The sequence below is a fragment of the Aspergillus caelatus genome (assembly GCF_009193585.1).
Source record: "Aspergillus caelatus strain CBS 763.97 unplaced genomic scaffold BDV27scaffold_4, whole genome shotgun sequence".
NCBI lineage: Eukaryota > Fungi > Ascomycota > Eurotiomycetes > Eurotiales > Aspergillaceae > Aspergillus > Aspergillus caelatus.
The window spans coordinates 143,390-161,338 of record NW_022475267.1 but is presented as its reverse complement, the minus strand read 5'-3'; the positions used below and the strand labels follow the sequence as shown (position 1 = coordinate 161,338).

Here is a 17,949-nt window from a genome sequence, read left to right as displayed (position 1 = left end):
GCCCTAGTCGCTATGAAAGAGAGCGGGAATTTGGATTGTTCCGGCCGAAGAGGCTGTTATGAAGTGGGAGACTGTGTTTAGATTCTAGGTTATAGCCTTGGTGATTGAGGATTAGGATAATAAATTGATATAGACTTTCAAACTCAGGCTTAAGGGCTTCTATGACGGCTTTGCTGTTGGTATCGGTCTTGCCGTAGGGGTTACGGTGATTGGTTCGGTTATGGCTAGATGATGCTGTGTCCTTAAGGGATTTTCTTGGCCTTGATAAGGGTTTGTTTGTAAGTTGAAGGGCAGTTAGTCAAATGGCTTTTTCTCTCGAGACAGATTGTCAAGTGGAGAGATTGCCCAGTGTTGGTCAAGTCTCCTAATCCTTTCTTCGATGTCGTTACCTCCTTTGCTAACTGATTCCAGTCTCAATCTCCTTTGTGCTGGCTCGTTGACTGTTTTAATCGAAGCGGTAGTGGTCTATGGTGTTCAGACTCGGTTTATGGTACTTATTCCGTTGAAGTTACACGGGTAAATACAGGTATCTCGTATGGATTGTGGGATTGACATAGACTTCTCTTATCCGTGGAACCTTCTGCGGACACTATCGATACCCTAACCATGGCTAATTCGGATGGGTCCAGTGGATCTCTCGTTACTTACCCAAGATTGCTTACTTGCACGTGGAATCCAGGGTCGTCTCGACTAAGCTATTCGGATCCAAGGACAGCGAACTGGTTTAATATCAATTATGCGAAGTATTATAGTATCACCGAACGCTCCAACACCCGAAATCTCATCACCGGAATACAACAAGGAAACATGACAAGGTAGAGGTATGTCTGTCCCTAGGAGAAAATAAGACATCAATAAATCATATGCGCCCCAAAAGGTCCTATGTCTCTGACTTAAGCTGTCTCAGTTTCTGTACAATGCAAATCTCCACAAGTAAGAAGACATAGTCCCTTGACTATCCACCATAAACCATCCAGCTCACCGAGGCCACCCAGCCACACGCGAAGAAGAACGTGATAATCGATGCGCCAGCCCGATCACCAGTCGTGATCGGCTTCGGCGTACCTGCCTGCTGATCCCTATGGCCTGAGCCAGCACTGGGGTTACTTTTGCTGGTGCCACCGGTATCCGCCGTTAACGGTGCCTGGTGTTCTTTCTTGTAGGCGACCATCGCGGACGAAAGAACACTCAGCGCACTCATGTCCGACTCCAGCGACTTGGAGCCATCCCATGTGTCTTGCTTGTACCAACTCCGTCCACAGTCGGTTTTGGAGTCACCCCCAGAGCACTGCTTTGCTGCGGCTTGGGCTGAGGCTTGGATCTTCGGCAGGATCTGGTCTTGTGTAAAGGGAGCAATGGTAGTGGTGAAGGTCAACCATGACGACAGAAAGCCTTTGAAGCAGTCCTGGTTACGATCGCACATCATGCTCTGCTCACAGGAAATCTCCGACATGATGTCGCCACCGTACTCATGGGGAAAGAACTTGGCTATGGTGGTGCCGAGCAAGCCATCGACTGCTTCTTTCCATTTTTCATCACCATCGGTCTATCTTTGGTCAGTGGTGTTGCGCCCATTCTGCTAATGAATGAACCAGAGCGTGAAACGAGGAAGGGAACACACCAAGTTGTACATGTATGCAGCTCCGCTCAGGTAAGTCCCGTAATTGTATGTCCACTGCAGATCCCCATGATCCTTGCAGTTGGCCTCAGCGGTCGTCGTATCGGCAATGTTCCAGTCGGCTGTCTTCAGCAGTGGCGTAGTGGCACTCCAATCCCAGATCTTCTCCGCCCAGTCAATATAAGTTTGATTCTTGGTGTAGCGACCCAGACGAGCCGCTAGCTGGAACAGACCACCGTTCGAGATCGCATTCTTCGTTGTATACCCAGCCTGGTATGGCCAAATCTGCCATCGGAGGCCTCCGTCGCAACTAGAGTTATCCCAGCGCGGGACTTGAGTATTGAAAACACCTTGTGCCAGCGACAACCACGACGACTCGCCATCCTTCTCGGGGAAGTTCAACTCTGCAGCGGTTATGGCGGCCAGCCCCCAAAAGACCTGATCATCGTTTCCAAGATAGTTACTGTAGTTGGCCGGGAAGTAGTCGTCATGGCCTTTCTGCCAGAGCATTCCTTGCGTGGTCACTTCATTGTAGGATGTGTCGCCAGTCCAGAACCAGTATTGGATCAGTGTCATAAACATTGCGCCACCTTCCCACCACGTATCGGGGAGTTTTCCGGGGGTCTGGCCCGATTCGTTTCCATGGTAATAGCTCATCATATTGTAGGCCGCGGTGGCGGCTGCGTGCTTGATGGATTCTGGGGACAGAGGGCGCAGTTAGTATGAGATAAGGACACGAACGAACGGATCGAAGTCGAATGTTGGACAATACGGCACACAACGTATCAGCTTACTCTCATCTTGAAGGTCAAGTTGGATCGCGGTGCCCCATCCCGCGAACAACACGGTCAGGAATACTGTGTATAGCCAGTCTGGTGGCATCCTCATCTGCGATCGTGAGGAAGGCTGCAATTATTGAAATATCGGTAAGAACCACATTGATGTAACAAGAGACTGGAGGGAGGGGGTTGCGACAGTAAAGCACAAATGGGGTGGTCGGAGGGGCTTGTAGAATGCGGAAAGGAAATGCCCTGGAATGTACGGAACGGGGTGGCTTTTCTGTCAGGGTCTCCCCCCCATGATGAAAGCAAACAAAAGGGAAGCAGCAGTGCAGTCACCAAGGCACACAAGAGAGGATGAAATGGCATGCCAGGGGAACAAAGGTGGGAAGGGGTGGTAACAATTTGAATCTTCAACCACAACAACAACAATCTTATGCAAGGGATGGTGGCAACTAGTACGAATCTGAATTATTCACTTGCATTATTATGTATGCTTGACCCTTGGCAGCCTGCATGAGGCAACGTTGGCGATAATTAAACTATCGAAAGGTCGACTGTTATGTCTTTAGAGAGCTTTGAGACACGACATAATCCATTTTGTACATAGTCCCAACGTGCTATACACAATGGATGGCAGGTGCCTGTAGGAATACTCAGAGGGGGACTGCGGCTTCTGCTCACTTTCGGATGTCGACAGGGCAGCATTCTCTGCCTTGTTCCAATTTCAGCTAGACTAAAGGGAGAACAGCTATATATGGGAGTACTCATTGTATATTTGTTGGCTTTCCATGTCACCCAAGATGTTGAGCTAATTATGGGTTATGCACTGCTTAGTTATCATGTGTATAGACATAAGCTCCCTTATGCATCCGATTTAGGTAAGTTATCGACATGACCCTTCTCTCCCCTGCCTTTGCGTTGTCCATGTACTCATGTTCCAGTAAAGCCTTGGTCTGTCCTCACCTATACAGAGTAGACATGCTTTCTGATATGTCAACCCAATTGTATGATCTCGTATCAATCCAAACCAGGATAGAGAGATACGACATGTCCTCTCCCCGAGTGTATCGGGAGAGGAATCAAGGCGCGAAGACAACAAGGTCTACCAATCTATATGAGTTTATGGAATAAGAGACAACCGTCCTAAGTGCGTACATGCCTGGGATAATTTATGTTAGATAAATCTCGAAATATCCATGCTGGAGGGTCCGGGTGGTCCGGTCTGGTAGCGGCATTGTACGAGGAGGGGAGACCTATTTGCTGCTTCGTCTTCAACGGTCGCCAATAACATGGAAAAGACGGTGAAAGCACTGCTAGTCTGCAGACTATCATTCAGTGTTTTGCTGATCAGCTATCCCAAATCCATCTCACAGAGAAAATTACTTAAGGACAAAGTGGGTCTGCGTGTTAGACCCATTCGTGATATCAATGAGTTGAGATGAGACTGGGATTTGATCCACCCCCGCAAATGGAAAATCCACGACGCCCTTATTTTTCTGGAAATCGACTTGGATGCTAAGTCGATTCCGCAGGTTATCTTTGATTGTTCCAACGGACTTATTGAGGATATTCACATGGAGAGAACGGGGGCCATAGATATCTCAAAGCCCGGGCCAAAGTCGTTATAGATGCGGTTGATCAATTGACTGATTCCTGATTGTGACATTTGGTATTTCTATATCAAGGTTGATACCATCGAAGTTTTATTTCTCAAGCATGCTGGACAGGGTCTGATAGCATTCTTCAAAGGTACCATTGTTGTCTAGGGCGGCAAACCTACCTTGTGCCGCGCCACCTATCATTGCCATGACGGTGACACCCCTATCACGTAGTGCCTTTATCTTTGGCCACACGTCGTTGAAATGACATGTTGTCAGGCTCATAGTCATTCAAGTGCAGATATCCGTTTGGTCTGAGGTGGAAGCATCCCAAGGTGAGATGAGTGATTGGGGATTGTTTGGTAGGGTGCCTGTCAATGTAAGCAACAAGGCTGGAGAGGGAGACCGTGCTGGTCTGGTAATAGACTACTGTGCGAGGAGCCATCTTGGGCTGTATGATGTGTTAGACTTCTTGCTGAATAGAGGGCAGACGTGTAAAAATAGGATTATTTTGTTTTGATGAACGTATTTGGAGACTATGAAGTATACACGGCCTTGTTTCTCCGTTTTATACTCGTTGCTGGGGATCGATGTTCTTCTATACCCCGCCACATCATGTCGTAATTCTTGCTATCATGCGGTACCTGGAGTTGAAGATGGTGAATCGAGACAATATGACCTGCCTATTGCTCTCGAAGAATAATCAACAGGCCAATCTTCAGTGAGGGCTGGGGTTGGACGCCTGAACTATAGTCTGATGAACATGGGGTTGGTTGTGAGAGCAAGCAGACATACATTACTTAAAAGTTTGCGTAAATATACACAAATGAAATCGATGGAACAAAGGTAATTTGCCGAACTTTAGTAGCCTGTGGCTTTTCTTTGCGCTGTACTGCAAAGAAAAAATATTTTCCATGTTTGTTAACCACATTACCTTACCCTTCAAGCCACCAGTTGCCCACTGCCTTATCCATTACCATATGGTGCATACATTCCCGTGTAATTTTATTTGGTCATCATTGTACTTACAGGGTCTAGTCTAGTCAGTAGTAGTGGGTTTTAACTTTATGGGCTACAATAAATCTACATCTTCCGTTTGGCCCTATTGACTTGGCAATTCAATCTCGATCATCCAGCCAAACCGTACATATCCTTGAGGATAATGCTAGAACAGAATATAACGGAATATGCATACATATAGTGCCTGTTACCAAAGAAATAATGACGACTTAGAAAAAGTCCCCCGGCACCTTGATACCCTGTCCCAGCTTGTTGCAGCTGCATCACTTACCAAAAGTCCGATCTCCTCATTATGAGAAGGCAACTGTACGTGCACATCTCTGCAGCTCGGCTCTGGAGCTGGGCGAGGGCTTCTTTGTCCGCCATTTGATTAACAGACGAACAAGGCACGACGGTTTCATTAATCCTTGCACACCAGGAATAGGTCGATAAGGAATATCCACCCTAATCCTGCTGTATCACACCGGAATGGTTTCTCTGCATACCCACGTTGGCCCCGTTTCACTTCTCTGGCCTGAAGGTCTTGTCCGGCAACTCAAGACGAAAAGATTAAAACATGGAGCAATACCGACGCTTTAGTCGGAAATAATTCTCCATGACCCTACTTTGCCTATATTTTGTCAAATTAGAATCTCAGTTTAGAAGTGGTTTGGTTCTGTAACACCTCGCTAGCTGTAAAATAGGCTGGCCAACCCAGATGCGGGCGCCTTTGCCATGATCAAGTACTAGCAAGTCCTCGATCTCCCGGTCGATGCCCACGCGACACCGATGCATTAACCAATAGACAGTTGTACGGTAGAGTTGTTCCTTTGCGCTCTTAAGGAAAACACAACTATTACACTTTGCTCCTTTATGAAGCGAGTCACGCGTGGCATCAGTACAGTAAACTATAATAGTCACTCTGCAACATCTGCCGCAACGGTTTTCTTCATCAGCAAGAAGCATATCTAGCCGTGCCAGGCTGCCAGATTCCTATATCTGGAGGATCACAGTGTCTAGACTTGATTCTCCAGTCTATTATATATTTACATATATCTCCAAGCGAACTTTTCCCATCTGTGTTTCCAGAAGTCAGACATAATAGAGAAATGTATGAATTTTATCAATTTTCGAATCCTTGCACTGATTTTATTTAAGTATAGGAACGGAACTATTGAACATTCAGTATCGCCATAGCAATCCCAGACGCTACAGCCCGTTGTTGCGGAGTGACCGGTGTGCTCTACTGTAGACCAAATGATCGTCGCCATTCCACGTGTGATTTAGGTTTGCTTTATCGTGAAACCTTATCAAGGGTTTTTTGGTTATCATTTGTTTCCCATGTAGTGTCTAGATAATCTCGGATAGCCTTCCTGGCCGTTGATCTTGCACGAGGCTCGACAAGTTCAATCGCCGGCCTCATTCCAAATTATTTTCTAAGATGCTTCTCTCTGTCATTTCGGAGAATTTGGCATTGTGCTCTTTGTCTCATTTTGCGTGACAGCGGGACGTGTCTGACATCATCTGTCGGACTCATGTCGCCATCGCGCTTGTCCCGCCGAGAGACAGTGAGGTCGTGCGACGCCAAGCCAAGACAAGGATGCAGCTAGGAGCCATTCGATGCGCCTCTTTCGTGATTTATTACTGTAATTGCCTAGTTTATAGGGCAATATGCCAATAGTAGCAGGTCAAAACCACATTGCCAATCACATCATTGACACCATAATGGCATACCACTGTTAGGGTTACATTTAGATCCCCCCGTTGTTTCTTAGAGCTGGGGATGCATATATGCATCTCCCCTACTGTTACGTGCCGTGTTGGCAATACTATATAGTTCTACGGTGCCATCTACGTACTCATCTTGGGAAACGAAGTTTGGAGATAGTCCAGCATTGTGACTATCTGGCGCGTTAAATCATGGGTTAGTGACAAAAATTCCCTAGCGTCACCTGTCCCAGAGAATCTGAATTAACCTTCCATTAGCTCCTCACGACTTCATAGAATCGAATTTATCCGGTGGAGACAGGAAAGCTACATTCACCGTATCAGACGAAGAAAAGGCCTCTTCATCCGCGACCGAGCCCGTCTACGATGGCGACCAGTATCTAGGCCAAGCACCCACCAAGGAGGAATTGAATACCCTACGCAAAGTCGCCGGCCCGGTATCAGGATCTGGATATTGGCTATGCACCGTTGAGTTTGCAGAGCGTGCCTCCTATTATGGCTGCAGCTGGGTATTTCAGAATTTCATTCAATATCCTCTGCCCCCCGGTGGGAATGGAGCGGGAGCATCGGCGCCAGGATCGGAGAAGCCTGCAGGAGCACTAGGACAGGGATTGCAAGTCTCGTCCGCACTGACGCTGCTGTTCAAGTTCCTCGCGTACTGCATTCCCATCTTTGGCGGCTGGCTAGCGGATACGAGGCTGGGTCGATATAAGACAATCTGTATCGGTGTGGTCATTTGCGGTGTTTCGCATATTATCATGGTTGTCGGTGCAATTCCGAGCATATTACAGGCTGGCCATGGCATGGCTCCGTTCATTGTCAGTTTGCTGATTCTCGCCTTCGGAGCTGGTATGGATACAAGACCCCGTCTTTATATTCACCGAGATCTGACACGTATCTAGGTATATTCAAACCTAATATCTCCCCGACCGTCATGGAACAGGTCACTTTTAAGCATCCTTACATTAAGACGCTCAAGTCCGGAGAACGAGTCATTGTCGATCCTGAGACCACTATCCAACGACTTACACTTACATTCTACGGTATGCCTGTATCAAGCTATTCTACATGTCAAATAATGCCTAACTTTGTCGTCAACCTTGCAGCTCTGATCAACGTGGGTGCTTTCTTCGGACTGGCGACTAGCTACGCCGCGAAGCGTGTTGGATATTGGCTGGCATTCCTCCTCCCCGGCATTATCTACTTCTTGATGCCGATTATCCTAGCCTTAGTATACAAGAAGACGATCAAAACACCCCCACAAGGCAACATTCTCGGAGACACCCTGCGTGTCATCAAACTAGCCATCCGACAAAACGGGTTCCGGAAGTTCGGATCAGTGGCGTATTTTGACTCAGTTAAGCCATCGGAGCTTGCACGGAAGGGTATAGCATCATACAAGGGGAAGCCGATCAGCTGGAACGACGGGTTCGTGGACGACGTCCGACGTACCCTGGTAGCCTGCCAGATCTTCCTGTTCTACCCCCTCTATTGGCTCAACAACGGAGGCATCGGAAGTATCACCAATTCCCAAGCCGGATCAATGACAACTAAAGGCGCACCAAATGACCTCGTCAGCAACTTTAACCCTCTAACAATCATCATCGCATCGCCGATCCTCAACTACGGTCTCTATCCCTTACTTCGTAAGCACCGAATCGAATTCGGCCCCATCAAACGCATTACCGTCGGTTTTGTCCTCGCTGCCCTAAGTTGTGTCATCGGCGCCATCCTCCAATGGCGCGTCTACGAAACCTCACCTTGCGGCTACCACGCGACGGAATGTGACATCGGCAACGGCGTCTCTCCGCTCTCCGTCTGGGCCCAGATTCCAATGTACGTTCTCCAGGCCCTGTCGGAGCTCTTTGCCGTCGTCAGCGGATACGAACTGTCTTTTTCGCGGTCTCCGAAGAGCATGCGCGCGTTGGTTGTCGCTCTCTTCCTTTTCATGTCTGCCCTCTCGTCCGCAATCAGTCAGGCTGTTGTTCCGGCGTTGGCGGATCCACATCTGATTTGGCCGTTTGTCGGGACTGCTATCCCAGGAGTGCTTCTTGCGGGAGTGTTTTATTGGATGTACCGGGATCTGGACAAGGAAACATTCTTGAGGGAGGATTCGGATAGTCAACAGGAGATTCTGTCGGAGAAGGAGAAGAATTAGGGTGATGACCTTTGTTTTCTTAATTGTGGTAAGCTCCTTTACGAGGGCTTTTCCTTATGATCTTTACTAGGTACTCAACTCCATTACGATATACACATAGGATAAAGTCTGCATCATACGGCATTGGTATGTACTTCCCAGCTACCCAAGCTAGGGCTATTTACGGGTAAACTCTACATTACTCGGATTCTATTCTATGTAAGCTTTCCAGTTCTCGACCCGGAAAGACCGTAATGGGAAGTGGCTTAATGCCTACTCTTGATCTTGTGGTCAAGGTAAGTTTCCTGGAGTGACATCAGTTGTGAGGGAAGCAGTCTCATCTGGGGCGAAAGACATTGCAACAGCCATGCTGAAGATACGGGGCAAGTCCAATCCCAATGACACTGGCACGAATGTAATCCAGACTAGATGGAACTGCATCCGTCAATGCAACCACGTCAAGCTCCTGGAGCCTTCCTCTCTCTTTGCCACTTGGTTATGCAGTGCCCCAGTTGACTCTTGCTTCGGGAACGATGGCTAACGCCCGCATTGCCAAAGGTAAGTCCTACATCGTCATGAGCATGTAGAGGCCTATCCGGCCACGCCGTGCGCATACTTAGAGACGGAAGTTGATGTTGAGATGCAACGCTAACCTCTATCTCCAATCTCGTCTCCACTGGCCACTACTGCGGCTGTGCCATGCAGGACAGCTCAAGGGAAGGGTATGGGTAGGTAGAGTATGTCACGCCTGATCTAGAGCACACGGAGAACCTGCCTGGCAAGCAAGATGGCATTCCAGACTTCACCATGACATTACTTTCGTCTACGTTCGCAGCGAAACATACCCAAAGCGGAAAGCCATTGCCAATCTCCTGCAGGACTGTACCATAGGCATGTGTATCATGACGCCAGGTCTATACCAGTAGTCTGTGAGCTGGGAGCCTATTTCCGGAAGACATACTACAGATGGCACGGATATAGACAGCTGTCACTCGGACGGACAACTGAGCCGAACCAGTCACCATGAGTACCATAGAAAGAGACGATGTGATATGTGCCACTTCGTCACATGTTGATAACTTGATCTGTAACTCTTTGCTCAAACCTGACTTCTTAGAGAGCCTAGATCGGGGATGAGCTGCCATCTGCTCCACTTCTGCCAGTCCAGACACCTTATGTCACTGCCTGTGACACAGCAAGATTCTAGGAATACCGATTCTAGAGCAATATTCCGACGGTAATGGCAATGGCTCGCTCTGGAAATGTTTAAGACTTCTGAAGGCATCCGAAATCGAGAACAAATGTAACCGCGAATTCATGGTTATTGCTCTTTATCCACCCAGACCCGATGCTACGAACATGGCAGAGGGCTCCTCATCCAGCATCAATTACATCAACTTCGCTATCTGGAGCCCCTACCGACACCGTTGCATGTCGTATTGGAAGACATTGTCTCTAATGTCAATGATGATCGCATCGAGAAAGTGAATCTCCATCCCGTAGGAAGTTGAGGAGGATGCTGAAATATTTAAGGAGCCAACATCACGGCCCAATTGCCTCTCTATCATCTCAATCAACAGGCTCTCAAGCATTCTTACTCAATATCAATCTCAATCAAGAACAACAGTTTCAAATCTGCTCTCCATCATGCCTTCCGCTGTGAACAAGAACGGCCCAACCTACGTCACCCAGCCCGCCCAAACCGGCAAGGCCAGCGACCCGGACTTTAGCAGCTGTGGTCCGCTCTTCGCTGCCGCCCAAAAGGGTGACCTCGCCAAGATCAAGGAGATCCTGGATAAGGATCCCAACAAGATTGACGAGCAATGCGAGAAACATGACAAGTATACTCCGGTGATCGTGGCCGCCGTCTCTGGCAAACTCGAAGCTGTACAGTTGCTGTGCGAGCGAGGCGCAAATGTCAACCTCCGGGACAGTAACAGCTACACTATTATCAAGCTTACCCTTGATAAAGGGCATATGGATATCGCCAATTGGCTTGTCGATGCCTACCCGGACATGATCATCACTGACCCCCGTCTGCCCAAGGGAGCGGAATGGCTGAAGGCTCAGTTCGCGAAGATGTCGAATAACATCGAGGATGAGGCCAGCAAGCCTCCCCAGTCGGTGTTGGAGCAGCTTCTCTCGGGAAACCTGAAACCGGATACTGATCGGACCGTTTCAGAGGTGTACTGGGAGCATATCCTCCTTCGGTATATCGGTGACATCCCGAAGGATATTCAACGGAATTACTCCAAGAAACTGAAGATGGCGTTCTGTGGAACCTTCGATCGAACCTTGCAGGGTCATCCGGGTATCGAGGAATCTGCTAGATTGCTAAATAGTGTCTTGCCTACCACTCAGTACAATATCACTGGTACCCATATTGCTCCTAAGGGTCAGTGGGTCACCGAGCGTTGGGAGTATCATGATTATGAGAATTATCTGCAGGTGCTGGATGGTGTTGATACTTTCTTGATTAATGAGGAGAAAGGGAAGATTGAGGTCATGTTGATCAATTATAATGTCTATGAGTTGAAGTGGATTGATGATCCGGAACGCCCTGTCAAGAAGACCCATAACTGGACACCAGTCTGATCGATTTTCTTCTGGCTGATAGTCTGGTTTGTGGGAATGCTTGTATGAAGTTGTGAACCGAAACGCGAGGGGGACGAGTCACAAAGCGAGGGAAAAAAAAAAAAAAAAAAGAAGAAGAAGAAGAAGAAAAGCGAAAACAAAAGGGAAAAAAGAATAACAAAAGAAAAAATGTAATGCTTGTGGAGGGAAGTTCTTGTTTGCGTTTGGGTCTACTGTCGTTAATGTTTAATACGGAGTTGGTGTTATATAAAACTTAAAAAAAAAATACACAAAAAAATTGTTTCCTATCATTTCACCAGCCTTACATTCCAAACCCTAATCAAAATGAGATAATCAGCGGACCCAGCCAATTAATGAGAAGTAGGTCACTCCTATGGCGAATTTGTTGTTTAGAGCTGTTTATGCTTATGTCATGTACGCTCCTCTACTACCAAGGCGGACTACATCGGATACAGAGAGCAAAGCATGAAAATTAAAGATAAAGTTTAGTAGAAAAAAATAATATCATTGATGCTCATGTAAGATTAGATATCATAATTGCTTTTACACATCATTCTCGCTGGTATACTACATCGTGCGTAACATGAGCCTCGGCAACCTACAACCGCGAAGAATCTCCTGGCTTGCTGCCCGCACAGCATGAAGTAGAGAAGGCGTTGCGTGACATGGTATCGACGCATACTGAAGAAGGAGGGACCCAAAGACCTGGATTCTTTACGAAGAAATTCGAAGCGCGGAGCATGATGCTGACAGGCTCGGCTGGCATGATGGGGAAATCCTCAGTCCGCGGGAAATGGGTCAGGCCAAATTGGAGGTAACAGACAATATCTGTGTTCTCGATAGACTCATTCCGGTTCGACCAGTCGAGAATGGTCTCGTTATGAGGGTGGTTTTCCTGGCCGGTCGACTGGCAGACGTAGTTCCCGGCAGGGAATAATTCGTAATCCTTGTAGGGAAGTACCCATAGAGGTTTTCGTGCGAATGCTGCGCGTGTGTGGACGACACCGCCCGGTTTCGCTAACATGGGAGGGCATGACGTGTTGATGATCTTGAATCCAACAGGCTTCTTAGAAGATGGGTTAATGGAGTTCGGATTGATGATATCCCAGGTTCGGTTGGTTTCGTAGCAGTACTCAGCAGCACCTTCCAGGGATGTGCGCAATGGTGTTTTCTTGCTGTAGAATGCATTACCGTAGAAGTTCTCTGGTGAGCCCACTGGGAAGTCTGATGCAACAGCGTCATTTTGAACAACGGAGTTGTTTTGGCCGTCTACCTCGGGATCAATACGCAGAGAGAAAAGGTGCTGATGGTTATGAGCAGTAATTTGAGGAGCCACCTCGGTTCCGTACGGTGCAGCCTGTTCGGTGGAGTGCAAGGGATAGGTGTTCAACATGCCGGTCAGCTTGAGTTCCAGCTTGTAGGTACCGTCAAGAGAGAAGATATGGTAGAATCCGTAGTCATAGTTGGCGGCAGTGATGATTTGCGAGATAATGAGTTTTCGATCGCGGGCGGAGATCACTGTGCCGTCTCGAAAGTCTGTGTGTTTATACAGAAGGCCATTATCCTCCTCATGAATACAGATGGCATTCTTGACCACTGCTGCCTCACCACTTGCAAGGGCCATCACTCCGTCCAGGTAGTGAATCGCACCCTTGCAATCACAGCCAAGCTTCAATGAGTTGCTCATGAAACCACTTCCGTATTCACCCACATCAAACGCATGCTTCTTGTGGTGTGGCTTCTCGGGGCAACCATACGGCACCACCATTTCGACCACACTGATCCGGTTAAACAAAGTACGCTCGCGGTCTTGGTAAGGATCATGTGCGCGGACGTCTGAGATGACGATACCCTCTCGGTAGTTGAACCCGATGTGCATCTTGTAGCCGGCCCAGGAAAGCTCATTACCCTTCATCTGGAACGAGACTCCTTGCGGTTGGGTGATATCGATAGGTTTCAGTCGGTCATGGTTGTACTTGTCGCCAATAAACTGGGGCAGGTAGTTGTGCTCGGTAACGGGCATAGCGGTGCGCTCTCCATTCACATAGCGGATATCCACACTGAGGATCTCCTCTCGCTCGGTATCGGCCACAATCGAGAAGTCCAGAGGATGGGCGTACTGGTTATCAAACTCGGAGTTCCGGTAGTATGCCAGACCTTGCTGGAGACGACGCTCAAAGCCCCATCGCTCGTCAATTCCGATCGCCCAGGCGTCGATGTACACCTTCGACATGTCGGTGATTCCGATGTCCTGGCATGCTTTGATGACACGAGAGTCTTTGCGCGCAAGGCCCTCCAGGATATCCAGGTCTTCAAGGGTGAGAGTTGGCATGACATCGTCGACGTCCTTCCACTCTTCTACCTTCGACTTGGTCAAGTTGGCGACGGCCTCGGCGATCTTGCCGGACCTCCGGTCAATGATAATAGCGAATGCGCGACGGTCGGGACGTGGCGCTTTACCTTGTTTGAATGCGGTATACTCTTGCTTCTTAGGCTCACGAAGAGTGATGCAGTTGAACTTCAGTTGCTTCGGACTGGCATATTCGCGGAACAATGCTGCCGCCACTGGGATCTCGGCAATCGAAAGCTGATCTATGATACAATTAATACCCATTTCCTATTCTGGTGTCCCATGATAAGCTTACCAAGAGGGTGAGGAATTCCTTGTGGTGTCACTGCGGCGGCTGCAGCACTGTCGTAATCTCCCTCACGAAAGATCGTGTAACCTGGAATTGATGTTGTGTCTGGAGCCATGGTGTAGCTAGTTTGGATGAACAAGGTGGTAGTAATTGACTGCGATGGCCATACTAAAGGAATTTTGTGGGACAGCGGGCAAAAGGCCTTTATATAGCTTCAAAAGCCAAGGGAGACGTTCCTTCAATCGCGCGAAGCTTCCCTATACGGAAGTTCAAGTCCCAATGACTGAACAAGGTAGGCCCAGTGACTAATATCGGCATGGTGGCACCGGCGGCTACCGAATTCTAGTCGAAGTTCATTAAGCATCCTCTAGTGTTACGTTTAGAATTCTAGGCTGTGCCTTGTGCGGCGACCAATCATGGTGGATTTCCCAATCCACATACCGGAAGCCGAATGATAGAAACCCTGGATAGGGAAGGTCTAACTTCTTGGCTAGAGATGCCCATGGCATCCTGGATTTTATTTTGTGGGGCATGCATTCTTTTGTTGATCAATGCTCCTTAGGAGAAGCTCGAGGAGACTGGCTAAATCTTGGCGCATTTGCTCTAGCCTTATCTTTGAACAACTGCCCTCTGTTATACCCCTACTCCGTATCGCAGGCAACTTATTATCCATACTTTGCTACTTCCTATGTATCATTTGTAGGTATATAAGCACAAAATCCTGGTTCCTGCAGGACCCGAAAAGGGCGGCTGTGGACGTAGGCACAATGCACGAAGGCAACCATTCCCAAAAGACCCCCCGCAATTCGGAGCCGGAATGATCCACAATGATCGTGCCATGTGGACATTCTCTAACGATTAAGTAAAAGCACCTCCGTTGTGCTATGCCTGGTATAGCAAGTCCAGCCGAACGAACCAACTTGGCGCGGCGGGTAATCGAGGGCTAAGGTGGAGACGTTGGCGCAATTCGACGCGATTGGTCGGTTTGCTTTGAGCTCTGACATTCAACCGAGATAGCTTGCCACTACGGCGTTTGTTCATCACTGTGGCTGTTAGATGTGGTCTGGAACTGATTCTGAGTGATGAAATGATCTGTTGGAACTCTTCAAAGGTGATATGGCGAAGCAATCCGCGGAATCCGAGGATATAGAGCTGGGTTCTTAGGGTAAAGATTGATTGACGTAGTATATTAACGGTGGCATTCCACCGTAAGTGAGCAAGTGCAGCCCTGCATCTCTCTTTAAAATCTGTGTAATTATTAATGTTCGTTGGCTTTATTCGAATTCGTCTTTCAACGATGGCCTCATCAATATAAGGGAAAATTATCATGAAGCAAAGAAAGACATGAACAAAGGGGAACACGCAAAGGAAACCGAGTATACGGATTAATGAGCAAGATGAGAGAGGTGTGCAACTTTGCCTGCAGGGAGCCCTCCTTTCCCAACACACCGGTCGTATATACATTGCTAGCGTCCTAAAATGGTTGGTATATTAAGTAGGTAGGACGTCATCGGAGCTCTTTTGAATCTCATATTGCTGGTTACTAAAAGCAACCCTAGACCCTTGACGGGGACAGATTTAAATCAAATCAACGTTATTGTCGACTTCCGCGTCAGAGTATCACGAGGCCCAATTTGGGACCCCTTTGCGAAAAAGGCGCCAATTCTCTTCCATGTCTCATTGACATCACTTGCAGGGGTTACAATGAGAGAGAAGTACCGACATTCCCCCAAATTCTTAACGTAGATGTTAAGAACCAAGCTAAAAAGTCTCCTGGTCTTAATCATCAGGACCAAATCAGGGCTCTTGGTGCCCATAGTGTCAAACCGCACTGGAAAACCTTCGTTCGCTCCGTGTACTGTCTTAAGCTGTAAGCTCCCGGAATTGTTATCCGCTAGGACGAGAGGAAGAAGAGGCGCCTCAACTTTGACCCAACCGCTTCTTACTCGTCCATAGGGGTTTTCACCATTTACCTCAATTTTGACATCGAGTACTGACGCTATAGGCTCGATTGCATCAAAAGGCCTACCGACAGGGCCATCAACAGACGCCCATGACCAGGATGGCGCGCGGTACTCGCTGGCCGCCGTACACTGTTCCCAAGGAAGCCAGGCTAGTTCGTCCACCAAGAACTCCCGCCAAAGCCCAGCTACATAAGCGTTGCCGAGAACCTTGGCGTACTCTTTTGCGATGCCGGACATGGCGGGTAATTTGTCAGAAGGATATGTCATGCTGCGTCGACTATACAGCCTTACTAGGTCGTACCAGAGAAAGCGCGCAGTATCGGGCGTTAGCGGACCATATTTACCCAAGTCCGTGATCGATCTATAGGGATGCCTGTCCCTATAATTGTCTCGGTGTTCGTCGATCAACTCGATGCCATCTTCTGAGATGAACCCCCTTTCACACACAAAATACACCTTGTCGCTCGCAAACAGCAAACTCCGGCGAGAGAATAGGCGTTCCTGAAAAGCCCATGCCCTTCTAGAGAGGGGCTCATTATCAAGGTTTAAGAAGTCCCTTTTATAAAATTCAAATTGACTTGGAAGTAAGCAGGCATCTATGTACCCTCGGCAGTTGTTGTTCATGTGGGGAAGACGTACGCTGGGCCTGGACGTCCTCAGGGGCACAAGTCCCTCTGTGCTGCTCGTGGCCGAGGTTGCTGATATGCATAGGTAGGCATTCGCGTAGATTGACCCCATGTTGGTAGATTCTCTCTCCCAGTCTTGGGAGTCGTCTTGATAAATGCAGAGGCGGTCGATCCACAGGTATTGAACTTGGAGAGCTCGAGTCATTCGTATCGCATCTTGATATGTCCGTGGGAGGTCATGGAGGCATATTCCTTTCTTCTGGGACTCGACGTTTGAGCGTGTTGTTGCGAAAGCCCTGTCCCCACCCCAACAGTAGCTAAGTGTCACATAATATCCGTGACTCTCTTCCCCCACCTCGACGAGCTTGACCAAGTTTCCCGAGACCTCAGACCCCACGTCTATGAGCCTAGTTGGAAGGGACCTTAGAGGTGCAGCACACGAACTATGTTGGTTGTTGCAGTCAACGACCCACGCGGCGAAACGATCACAAGCTGCGGTATCCAAAGTATCCTTGGGCAGGCGGCCCCGGAACACGCTGGCAAGAGGATCGCCTAGGCCACATTAGCGAAACCGCCAAGTTTCGTATATGGAGCTTGGCTACACCTTCGTCACAACAAAAGACCATCGCAGCTAACATCAGGACGTAGCTCCCCCGGGTCGTATCAGTTGGGGTGAGCACGACAAAGCCATCCCCGCCGTGCATGCGCCTGGTCAACCACAAACCAAAGCGGCTTGATACTGATATGCCCTTTTTCTTCTCATATACCTCTATTTCTAGAATTGCTTCATCCACCTGGACCTCCAAAATATGGCACAGCTCACACCCCCCTGCTGATGACCGTCTCAGACTGTCTATATTCGGATGGTGAGCGAAGCCCAGGGTATCCGGTGGCCGTCGTTCGTCGTCCTTGCCTAGCCTTATGAATACATATCGCCCAGTGTTGAAAAGGTCGTCTAAGCTAGGGAACGCGGGAAGGTCTTCTACAGGGATACTTTGACATAGTTCACATAGAGTCATTGTGATCGGATCCAGCTGACCCAGAAAGATAGAATTGAAGTAAAAGTTCGGTGGTTCGAAAAATCCGCCTTCCCTTTGTCGCAGCCGTCAAAATCCAATTGTTTCCCTGCTTATCAGTCGACATGGGGCTCGTTGGCCGATCATAAATCGACCCCGCACGGGTGCAACGTAGCTGAGGCTGAGATTGAGGCTGAGATTCCACTTTGATATCAACTATATACAAAAACTAAATCATAACATAAAA

The 17,949-nt window shown here is 48.4% G+C and overlaps 5 protein-coding genes across 5 annotated transcripts; 2 read left to right on the top strand and 3 right to left on the bottom strand.

Moving 5' to 3' along the window:
- Positions 1–910: 910 nt before the first annotated feature.
- Positions 911–2,741, bottom strand: BDV27DRAFT_170048 (glycoside hydrolase family 76 protein). Its single transcript, XM_032075196.1, has 3 exons — positions 2,413–2,741; positions 1,622–2,316; positions 911–1,546 (listed from the first exon to the last, which is right to left on the bottom strand). Exons 1-3 carry the CDS (start codon positions 2,504–2,506, stop codon positions 956–958), a joined length of 1,380 nt encoding a protein of 459 aa, XP_031933417.1. The 5' UTR covers positions 2,507–2,741; the 3' UTR covers positions 911–955.
- Positions 2,742–6,722: 3,981 nt separating this feature from the next.
- Positions 6,723–8,883, top strand: BDV27DRAFT_152220 (POT family-domain-containing protein; the record flags this gene model as incomplete). The annotated part of the gene is made up of 4 exons (XM_032071519.1): positions 6,723–6,735; positions 6,984–7,574; positions 7,628–7,768; positions 7,832–8,883. 4 exons carry the CDS (start codon positions 6,723–6,725, stop codon positions 8,881–8,883), a joined length of 1,797 nt encoding a protein of 598 aa, XP_031933416.1.
- Positions 8,884–10,509: 1,626 nt separating this feature from the next.
- Positions 10,510–11,457, top strand: BDV27DRAFT_140523 (ankyrin repeat domain-containing protein; the record flags this gene model as incomplete). The annotated part of the gene is made up of 1 exon (XM_032069673.1): positions 10,510–11,457. The coding sequence occupies one exon, from the start codon at positions 10,510–10,512 to the stop codon at positions 11,455–11,457; it is 948 nt and encodes a 315-aa protein (XP_031933415.1).
- Positions 11,458–12,023: 566 nt separating this feature from the next.
- BDV27DRAFT_170044 (peroxisomal copper amine oxidase) lies at positions 12,024–14,211 on the bottom strand (the record flags this gene model as incomplete). Its single annotated transcript, XM_032075195.1, has 2 exons — positions 12,024–14,049; positions 14,103–14,211. 2 exons carry the CDS (start codon positions 14,209–14,211, stop codon positions 12,056–12,058), a joined length of 2,103 nt encoding a protein of 700 aa, XP_031933414.1. The 3' UTR covers positions 12,024–12,055.
- Positions 14,212–15,679: 1,468 nt separating this feature from the next.
- On the bottom strand, positions 15,680–17,705 carry BDV27DRAFT_152217 (HET domain-containing protein; the record flags this gene model as incomplete). Its single annotated transcript, XM_032071518.1, has 2 exons — positions 15,680–17,238; positions 17,291–17,705. 2 exons carry the CDS (start codon positions 17,703–17,705, stop codon positions 15,680–15,682), a joined length of 1,974 nt encoding a protein of 657 aa, XP_031933413.1.
- Positions 17,706–17,949: the final 244 nt, after the last annotated feature.

Excerpts from the sequence above, each read along its gene's own strand:
- BDV27DRAFT_170048 (XM_032075196.1), bottom strand. The coding sequence starts at position 2,506 with ATGAGGATGCCACCAGACTGGCTATACACAGTATTCCTGACCGTGTTG. Across the intron at positions 2,317-2,412 it reads ACTTGACCTTCAAGATGAGA|AATCCATCAAGCACGCAGCC; the intron begins GTAAGCTGATAC and ends CTCTGTCCCCAG. Across the intron at positions 1,547-1,621 it reads CTGCATACATGTACAACTTG|ACCGATGGTGATGAAAAATG; the intron begins GTGTGTTCCCTT and ends GACCAAAGATAG.